This window comes from Haemaphysalis longicornis, unplaced genomic scaffold (genome assembly GCF_048455015.1).
Source record: "Haemaphysalis longicornis isolate Haplotype H1 unplaced genomic scaffold, Haemaphysalis longicornis Haplotype H1 scaffold_125, whole genome shotgun sequence".
Classification (NCBI taxonomy): Eukaryota; Metazoa; Arthropoda; class Arachnida; order Ixodida; family Ixodidae; genus Haemaphysalis; species Haemaphysalis longicornis.
Genome location: NW_027526227.1, coordinates 301,236 through 311,439, shown reverse-complemented (window position 1 = coordinate 311,439; position 10,204 = coordinate 301,236). Strand labels below are relative to the sequence as shown.

The following is a 10,204-nucleotide window of genomic DNA, read 5'->3' as shown; positions in this document are numbered from 1 at the left end:
TGCTTTTCTTTCTTTCTTTCTTTCTTTCTTTCTCGCTTCAAATAATAGAAAAAAAATATAATTTCACTAACGGTAAAAAATAGTCCAACCATTCCCCTATGTCTTCTTTGGCGTTGTAGACTGCCGGCATTTCTTTCTGTATTTCCTAACGAGCCCCTCATTTCCTAACCATATTATTATCCTGCGAAAGCTTAGCGAGGGCCTCGGTTCTGGCAGCCTTGATGCCAAGGTAGCATAAGAGGGTTTCCCGCCAGTTACGCGCTTATGACAGGCTGTAGACGTTCGCGTCACGCCCCGGTGGTTGAAAAGAAGGTCCCCTTCTCCCCGTGTAGTCTGAGTGGCGCTGGCTACCACCCTCAAGCGTCAGATACAGTTGTAGTAAATATAAAATACCCCAGAAAGTGAAGCAGAACACAGTCGCCCAGATAGCCGAATGCTGTGCACTTCCGGCCACCGCCGAGAGCGGACGCACGATGGAAAGCTCCGCCGGAGCAAGTTTTGCGGCCCTTGAGGGCCGCGGTTCCAGGGTTTCTGCTTCGGACAACGAAGGTTATCGAGTCATGCTGCCAAGTCTTCCTACAGGTCGTACAGTAGTTAATACAGTTTTTTTGCACGGTGACGTTGATGCCAGGCCTTACAGAGTTGAGGATTTTCGTGACGCGCTCGGTCATTTGGCACTGCTCCCGGACGTTATCGCTCTGGGGGCGTATCAAATGAATCACGTGTGGGCTGTCACATTCAAGAACGCTGAAGCGGTGAAGAAAATCCTCGCTATCACGGAAATGAAAGTGAAAGGCCGGCGCTGCTTGATTATCGACCCGACGAACCAGGACGTAAGGATCAAAATTCACTGGGTGTTGTACGGCGTGACCGACGAAGAAGTGCGCGTCGCCCTGGCCCCGTACGGCAAAGTGACTAACGTGACAAGAGAGCGCTGGCGCGTTCACGGCGTCGTCGACAAGGGATCGACGACTCGATTGGTAACGTTGCAGCTGAAGGCTGGTGATACAGTGGAGGACCTTCCCCATCAGCTTCGAATAGCCGGAGAACAGGCCCTCGTCGTGGTGCCGGGAAGGGCGCCTAAGTGTCTTCGCTGTCACACCACCGGGCATGTGCGTCGTGAGTGTCGCGTACCGCGTTGTGGACTTTGTCGTCGCTTCGGCCACGACGAGTCCAACTGCGTACGCACTTACGCTAACGTAGCTGGACCCGGGGGGCACGAGGATATGTCCGAGTTCGTAATGGATGAGGCGGAGGCGGAAGACGTCGCCACGGTGGATGGCGACAATGCGAAGAGGGATGAGACGCCCACTGAGGCGGACAACATCGAGCGCGACGTCGAGGCAATGCAAGGACAAGACGAACCAGGGCAATCAAAAGCGGCAGCTACTGAAGCAGCGCATGCCCCTGAAAATGAAGATGGCATGCATATCCAGGCTGAAGAGCCGGGAAAAGGTGACGTCAAGGTCAAGAGGAGTGACGAGGAGGGCGACGACGAAGCAGCTTCAAAGCGGCCGCGTAAAGAAAGAAAAGACACTGCGGGCACAAGGGCCGTCAACGTCAGCGAACAGACGACTGCGAAGGAGCCTTACGTGAGGCGTTCGTCGCTTCACGTAAAGCCCAACGTCAACGCCGACAGGAAACTCGCTGCAACACCGCATTCACAGTGCAAAAATCGTGGGAAGTAGGCGGAACTCAGACTCCTGACAGTGGGCAGCTCCCGACGCTGGTTGTGTGGACGTGCAGCAGTGTACTACCCCACGAGTATGGTGGACCAACGTGGAAAAAAAAAAAAAAGAAAGCCCCTTCACAACAGTGATAGTGAATCCTTGTGTCGCCAAGCCAGAGCACGGATGTACGCACCGCTATCAACTGCAAGGTATGCGCAGTTCAAATTGGCTCGCTCGTAACTCGTAATGCCAGTGACGATTACGGAAGCCCTACGGGTCGCGACATTGAATGTGCGAGGTCTATTAGCGAGGCGCCGACAGTACCAGTTGAGCCGCCTGTCTCTTGAGGAAGGGCTAGACGTATTGGCTTTACAAGAGACTAAAGTAGCAACACAAGAGCAGGCCGATCGAATGGTGCAACCGTTTACAGGACGTTACAATGTTTGTGTGTGTCACGCGGCTGGTACATCGGGGGGGTGCGCCCTTTTGTTTAGGAACAGCTTGGATATGCAAATCGAAGCCGTGTTGGCATGCGAAAGTGGTCGTTTGGTTGTTGCTGATGTTTTGTTCAGTGGCTTAAGTTGGAGGTTCATATGTGTCTATGCTCCAAACAATTCGAACGAGCGTGCAAACTTTTTTGAGCAGCTTGAAGGTTATCTCAAGTGTGATCGATTGATTGTGATACTGGGGGATTTCAACTGTGTATGTTCTGCACACGATCGCTCTACAAACGTGCCTGTGCGGGATAGGAGTGCCAACCTGCTTAGTCGACTGACCCAGGAGTGTCAAATCGAAGACGTGGGTTCTGTTTTTACACCCGGAACTGTGTGTAAATTCACTCACTTCCAACGCGAGAGCAATGCTAGACTAGATAGAGCATACGTGTCCATTGAACTGGTGCCGTCATGCAATAGCTATGACGTAAAACACGTATCTTTTACGGACCACAGCCTTGTGTTGTTTACGTTAGGCAGGAAAAAAGAAAGTGCAAAGTTCAATTGGGAGCTATGGAAATTTAATGAACGGTTGCTCGAGGATGGCGAGTTCGTGAAAAGCGTACAAAGTGAAATAGCGAGAACGTTGTCAGCAGTACCAGAAAGCTACTGCGTCGTATGGGAAGAATTTAAAAGTCGCGTCAAAATGATTGCAATCGAAAGAGGAGGCAGTATCCGGCGCAGTGAACGGAAAGCCGAAAATGAACTACGTAACCAGCTTGACGAACTAATCAGCCTGGAGAACGAGCAGCCAGGAAAATGGTTAGACGAAATAAGGGGTGTGAAAAATAAACTGGAAATAATGGACGACGTTAAGTACCGGGCGGCAATGATAAGAGCACGAGCGGAAAAACTGTGGGCTGGGGAGAAACCTAGCAAGCGTGCTTTAGGCGATGAAAAGAGATACGCAACAAAAAACGAAATAAAACAGATAAACTTCCGAAACGAAGCTACAGGTGACAAAGAAAGCATAGAAAGTGCATTCGTCGAGCACTACAGTAAATTGTTTGGGCGAGAGAGACTAATACAACCTGTTTTTGCGAACTGTTTCCTGGCGCACATGCCGCGATTAGAAGACGACGTACGAACACGATTAGAGGAGCCAATCACGTTGCAGGAAATCGAAGCGGCAATTGACGAATTAGCGGCGGGAAAGTCACCAGGCCCTGACGGCCTGGGAGCAGCGTTTTATCGAGCCTTTAAGAAAGAATTGGCACTTATGGTGTACGCCGTGATCCGGGAAGCATACGAAAAGAAGCGACTACCGAAGTCTTTTCAAGTAGCACACATGGTCTTGATACCAAAAACCGACGACCCAGATAAGCTGTTGTGGGTGGGGTCATATCGCCCGATAAGCCTCACCAACGTGGATTACAAAATATTTACCAAAGTCTTAGCGAAAAGAATACAAACAGTTATCAAGGACTTAGTGGGGCCGCACCAGACATGCGGAATCAAGGGGCGTACCATTGCTACAAATATACACGTAGCGCGGAGTGTCCTTGAATGTGTTGACGCTTTCGAAAGCCGGGTAGCCATGCTCCAAATAGACTTAGCAAAGGCTTTCGATCTTGTTTCCCACGAAATCTTGTTTTCTGTGTTGGAATTTGTAAATTTAGGCACCACAATAATACAGGGTGTTAAGATGGCTTATTCCGATTGTGTTACACGGATTATAGTCAATAAAAACCTTACCGAAGGCATAAACGTCCGCTCCTCGGTAAGGCAAGGGTGTCCGTTGAGCCCCTTGCTTTTTGCCCTGTACTTAGAGCCTTTCCTGTTGAGACTGATAAGAAATGAGAATATAAGCGGGTTTCGACTAGAGCAGGCTCAAGTTAAGGTTCTGGCCTACGCGGATGATATCGCAGTTTTCTGCACTGACAAAGAGAGCGTTGTAGAAGTGGTCAGTATTGCAGACTCCTTTTGCCGTCAAACTGGAAGTGAAATAAACTGGGAAAAATGTACTGGGTTTTGGCACGGCAACTGGGATTACACACCGCAACTTTTCGCTAATACACAGTGGACAGCCTTGCCTGGGCGGTATTTAGGGGTGCCCCTAGAACACTACGTAGACACTGCGCAATACTGGGGGGAAGAAATAGAGAAGATAAAGGAAAAAACGGAAGGTTGGCAAGGTCGAGGCTTATCAGTGTTCACGCGGGCTACAGTATGTAACCTTTTTCTGACCGCTAAAGTCTGGTACGTGCTTCAAGTGCTGTGTATGACACGAGTGAATGTACAAAAACTGCACAGGGCGTTTGCAGTGTTTATATGGGCATCAAGCTGGGAGAGGACCAGCCGAACCAATTTGTTTCGATCTGTTAAGAGTGGGGGCCTGGGCTTGTCGCATTTGTTCATTCGCCAACTAGTGTCACGTTTTATGTTTCTGCGAGACCAGACGGACCTTTTTTTGCGCACAATAATACAGGTGCGTCTTCGAAGATACCTCCCGGAATTTATAGTATCGACAGGTGGTGAGAGCGGTCGGGCCGTCAGAGGGTACCTCAGGGAGGTTGTCGTGGCTTTCCGGTTCCTAACAGTCCGTTTTTCTATGGAGTATCTGAGTGCAGTAAATCGGAAAAAGTTGTATAGAGACCTTGTAGATACGTTGATGCCTGTGCCGCTTTACAGGTCGTTATACCAAGGCAATACGGGCCAAGATGTCCTTAAGAGAGTTAAAAAGATGCCTGTAAGGCCTTGTGTAAAGTCCTTTTTCTTTAAACTGCACACAAATACTTTGACAGTAAGCACATGGATGGAGGAAAAAGGGTTCTTCGTTCCGTGGACCACAAATTGTAGACTGTGCCGGAAACCGGAAACCATAGAGCATGCATTTATTGAATGTTGGGATCCAATATTTCACTGGGATATCTTACAAAGGACACTTAAAAAGGAGTTGCCTATAACTCCACATGGTATACGGTACCTTCCCATAGAAAATGAAAATGGCGTACCTTATGACATGTTTATGCTGCTGGGACTGCACAGCCTGTGGAAGACAAGGATAGCTGTGAACAACGCAGATGTGAACGCTCGCCCTGTGCGCGAAAACTTCATTGAGAGCATTGCGTATATTCGCGATATTTTTGTGACCCAGGCTGAGCCGCCTGAGTGGACGGAAATTCTTGATGCTCTTGTTTGTCTGAAAAAGTTTTGAGGTCAATGATCAGCCAAAGATAGGCTGAAGTGTTTGTATTGAATATGTGTACTTTGGAACAGGCAATAAAAAAAAAAAAAAAAAAAAAAAAAAAAGCCCAGATAGCCGAATTGGTAAGGCATTCGAGATCTAATCGAAAGGCGTGGGTTCGGTCCCCACTCTGGGCGCGTGTTTTTATTTCTTTCTTTCTTTCTTTCTTTCTTTCTCGCTTCAATTAATAGAAAAAAAATATAATTTCACTAACGGTAAAAAAAAGTCCAACCATTTCCCTATGTCTTCTTTGGCGTTGTAGACTGCCGGCATTTCTTTCTGTATTTCCTAAGGAGCCCCTCATTTCCTAACCATATTATTATCCTGCGAAAGCTTAGCGAGGGCCTCGGTTCTGGCAGCCTTGATGCCAAGGTAGCATAAGAGGGTTTCCCGCCAATTACGCGCTTATGACAGGCTGTAAACGTTCGCGTCACGCCCCGGGGGTTGAAAAGAAGGTCCCCTTCTCCCCGTGTAGTCTGAGTGGCGCTGGCTACCACCCTCAAGCGTCAGATACAGTTGTAGTAAATATAAAATACCCCAGAAAGTGAAGCAGAACACAGTCGCCCAGATAGCCGAATTGGTAAGGCATTCGAGATCTAATCGAAAGGCGTGGGTTCGGTCCCCACTCTGGGCGCGTGTTTTTCTTTTTTTCTTTCTTTCTTTCTTTCTCGCTTCAATTAATAGAAAAAAAATATAATTTCACTAACGGTAAAAAATAGTCCAACCATTCCCCTATGTCTTCTTTGGCGTTGTAGACTGCCGGCATTTCTTTCTGTATTTCCTAATGAGCCCCTCATTTCCTAACCATATTATTATCCTGCGAAAGCTTAGCGAGGGCCTCGGTTCTGGCAGCCTTGATGCCAAGGTAGCATAAGAGGGTTTCCCGCCAGTTACGCGCTTATGACAGGCTGTAGACGTTCGCGTCACGCCCCGGGGGTTGAAAAGAAGGTCCCCTTCTCCCCGTGTAGTCTGAGTGGCGCTGGCTACCACCCTCAAGCGTCAGATACAGTTGTAGTAAATATAAAATACCCCAGAAAGTGAAGCAGAACACAGTCGCCCAGATAGCCGAATTGGTAAGGCATTCGAGATCTAATCGAAAGGCGTGGGTTCGGTCCCCACTCTGGGCGCGTGTTTTTCTTTCTTTCTTTCTTTCTTTCTCGCTTCAATTAATAGAAAAAAAAATATAATTTCACTAACGGTAAAAAATAGTCTAACCATTCCCCTATGTCTTATTTGGCGTTGTAGACTGCCGGCATTTCTTTCTGTATTTCCTAACGAGCCCCTCATTTCCTAACCATATTATTATCCTGCGAAAGCTTAGCGATGGCCTCGGTTCTGGCAGCCTTGATGCCAAGGTAGCATAAGAGGGTTTCCCGCCAGTTACGCGCTTATGACAGGCTGTAGACGTTCGCGTCACGCCCCGGGGGTTGAAAAGAAGGTCCCCTTCTCCCCGTGTAGTCTGAGTGGCGCTGGCTACCACCCTCAAGCGTCAGATACAGTTGTAGTAAATATAAAATACCCCAGAAAGTGAAGCAGAACACAGTCGCCCAGATAGCCGAATTGGTAAGGCATTCGAGATCTAATCGAAAGGCGTGGGTTCGGTCCCCACTCTGGGCGCGTGTTTTTCTTTCTTTCTTTCTTTCTTTCTTTCTCGCTTCAATTAATAGAAAAAAATATAATTTCACTAATGGTAAAAAATAGTCCAACCATTCCCCTATGTCTTCTTTGGCGTTGTAGACTGCCGGCATTTCTTTCTGTATTTCCTAACGAGCCCCTCATTTCCTAACCATATTATTATCCTGCGAAAGCTTAGCGATGGCCTCGGTTCTGGCAGCCTTGATACCAAGGTAGCATAAGAGGGTTTCCCGCCAGTTACGCGCTTATGACAGGCTGTAGACGTTCGCGTCACGCCCTGGGGGTTGAAAAGAAGGTCCCCTTCTCCCCGTGTAATCTGAGTGGCGCTGGCTACCACCCTCAAGCGTCAGATACAGTTGTAGTAAATATAAAATACCCCAGAAAGTGAAGCAGAACACAGTCGCCCAGATAGCCGAATTGGTAAGGCATTCGAGATCGTGGGTTCGGTCCCCACTCTGGGCGCGTGTTTTTCTTTCTTTCTTTCTTTCTTTCTTTCTTTCTTTCTTTCTTTCTCGCTTCAATTATTAGAAAAAAAATATAATTTCACTAACGGTAAAAAATAGTCCAACCATTCACCTATGTCTTCTTTGGCGTTGTAGACTGCCGGCATTTCTTTCTGTATTTCCTAAAGAGCCCCTCATTTCCTAACCATATTATTATCCTGCGAAAGCTTAGCGAGGGCCTCGGTTCTGGCAGCCTTGATGCCAAGGTAGCATAAGAGGGTTTCCAGCCAGTTACGCGCTTATGACAGGCGGTAGACGTTCGCGTCACGCCCCGGGGGTTGAAAAGAAGGTCCCCTTCTCCCCGTGTAGTCTGAGTGGCGCTGGCTACCACCCTCAAGCATCAGATACAGTTGTAGTAAATATAAAATACCCCAGAAAGTGAAGCAGAACACAGTCGCCCAGATAGCCGAATTGGTAAGGCATTCGAGATCTAATCGAAAGGCGTGGGTTCGGTCTCACTCTGGGCGCGTGTTTTTCTTTCTTTCTTTCTTTCTTTCTTTCTCGCTTCAATTAATAGAAAAAAAATATAATTTCACTAACGGTAAAAAATAGTCCAACCATTCCCCTATGTCTTCTTTGGCGTTGTAGACTGCCGGCATTTCTTTCTGTATTTCCTAACGAGCCCCTCATTTCCTAACCATATTATTATCCTGCGAAAGCTTAGCGAGGGCCTCGGTTCTGGCAGCCTTGATGCCAAGGTAGCATAAGAGGGTTTCCCACCAGTTACGCGCTTATGACAGGCTGTAGACATTCGCGTCACGCCCCGGGGATAGAAAAGAAGGTCCCCTTCTCCCCGTGTAGTCTGAGTGGCGCTGGCTACCACCCTCAAGCGTCATATACACTTGTAGTAAATATAAAATACCCTAGAAAGTGAAGCAGAACACAGTCGCCCAGATAGCCGAATTGGTAAGGCATTCGAGATCTAATCGAAAGGCGTGGGTTCGGTCCCCACTCTGGGCGCGTGTTTTTCTTTCTTTCTTTTTTTCTTTCTTTCTTTCTTTCTTTCTTTCTTTCTCGCTTCAATTAATAGAAAAAAAATATAAGTTCACTAACGGTAAAAAATAGTCCAACCATTCCCCTATGTCTTCTTTGGCGTTGTAGACTGCCGGCATTTCTTTCTGTATTTCCTAACGAGCCCCTCATTTCCTAACCACACTATTATCCTGCGAAAGCTTAGCGAGGGCCTCGGTTCTGGCAGCCTTGATGCCAAGGTAGCATAAGAGGGTTTCCCGCCAGTTACGCGCTTATGACAGGCTGTAGACGTTCGCGTCACGCCCCGGGGGTTGAAAAGAAGGTCCCCTTCTCCCCGTGTAGTCTGAGTGGCGCTGGCTACCACCCTCAAGCGTCAGATACAGTTGTAGTAAATATAAAATACCCCAGAAAGTGAAGCAGAACACAGTCGCCCAGATAGCCGAATTGGTAAGGCATTCGAGATCTAATCGAAAGGCGTGGGTTCGGTCCCCACTCTGGGCGCGTGTTTTTCTTTCTTTCTTTCTTTCTTTCTTTCTTTCTTTCTTTCTTTCTCGCTTCAATTAATAGAAAAAAAATATAATTTCACTAACGGTAAAAAATAGTCTAACCATTCCCCTATGTCTTCTTTGGCGTTGTAGACTGCCGGCATTTCTTTCTGTATTTCCTAACGAGCCCCTCATTTCCTAACCATATTATTATCCTGCGAAAGCTTAGCGATGGCCTCGGTTCTGGCAGCCTTGATGCCAAGGTACCATAAGAGGGTTTCCCGCCGGTTACGCGCTTATGACAGGCTGTAGACGTTCGCGTCACGCCCCGGGGGTTGAAAAGAAGGTCCCCTTCTCCCCGTGTAATCTGAGTGGCGCTGGCTACCACCCTCAAGCGTCAGATACAGTTGTAGTAAATATAAAATACCCCAGAAAGTGAAGCAGAACACAGTCGCCCAGATAGCCGAATTGGTAAGGCATTCGAGATCGTGGGTTCGGTAACCACTCTGGGCGCGTGTTTTTCTTTCTTTCTTTCTTTCTTTCTTTCTTTCTCGCTTCAATTAATAGAAAAAAAATATAATTTCACTAACGGTAAAAAAGAGTCCAACCATTCACCTATGTCTTCTTTGGCGTTGTAGACTGCCGGCATTTCTTTCTGTATTTCCTAACGAGCCCCTCATTTCCTAACCATATTATTATCCTGCGAAAGCTTAGCGAGGGCCTCGGTTCTGGCAGCCTTGATGCCAAGGTAGCATAAGAGGGTTTCCCGCCAGTTACGCGCTTATGACAGGCGGTAGACGTTCGCGTCACGCCCCGGGGGTTGAAAAGAAGGTCCCCTTCTCCCCGTGTAGTCTGAGTGGCGCTGGCTACCACCCTCAAGCATCAGATACAGTTGTAGTATATATATAAAATACCCCAGAAAGTGAAGCAGAACACAGTCGCCCAGATAGCCGAATTGGTAAGGCATTCGAGATCTAATCGAAAGGCGTGGGTTCGGTCCCCACTCTGGGCGCGTGTTTTTCTTTCTTTCTTTCTTTCTTTCTCGCTTCAATTAATAGAAAAAAAAATATAATTTCACTAACGGTAAAAAATAGTCCAACCATTCCCCTATGTCTTCTTTGGCGTTGTAGACTGCCGGCATTTCTTTCTGTATTTCCTAACGAGCCCCTCATTTCCTAACCATATTATTATCCTGCGAAAGCTTAGCGAGGGCCTCGGTTCTGGCAGCCTTGATGCCAAGGTAGCATAAGAGGGTTTC

General features: G+C 47.6%; 1 protein-coding gene across 1 annotated transcript; it reads left to right on the top strand.

The window, feature by feature from the left end:
• The first annotated feature begins 459 nt into the window (after window positions 1-459).
• Window positions 460-1,929, top strand: LOC144163610 (uncharacterized). Its single transcript, XM_077694418.1, has one exon. It carries the CDS (start codon window positions 474-476, stop codon window positions 1,686-1,688), a length of 1,215 nt encoding a protein of 404 aa, XP_077550544.1. The 5' UTR covers window positions 460-473; the 3' UTR covers window positions 1,689-1,929.
• Window positions 1,930-10,204: the final 8,275 nt, after the last annotated feature.

Coding starts and splice junctions, on each gene's coding strand:
- LOC144163610 (XM_077694418.1), top strand. CDS start 474: ATGGAAAGCTCCGCCGGAGCAAGTTTTGCGGCCCTTGAGGGCCGCGGT.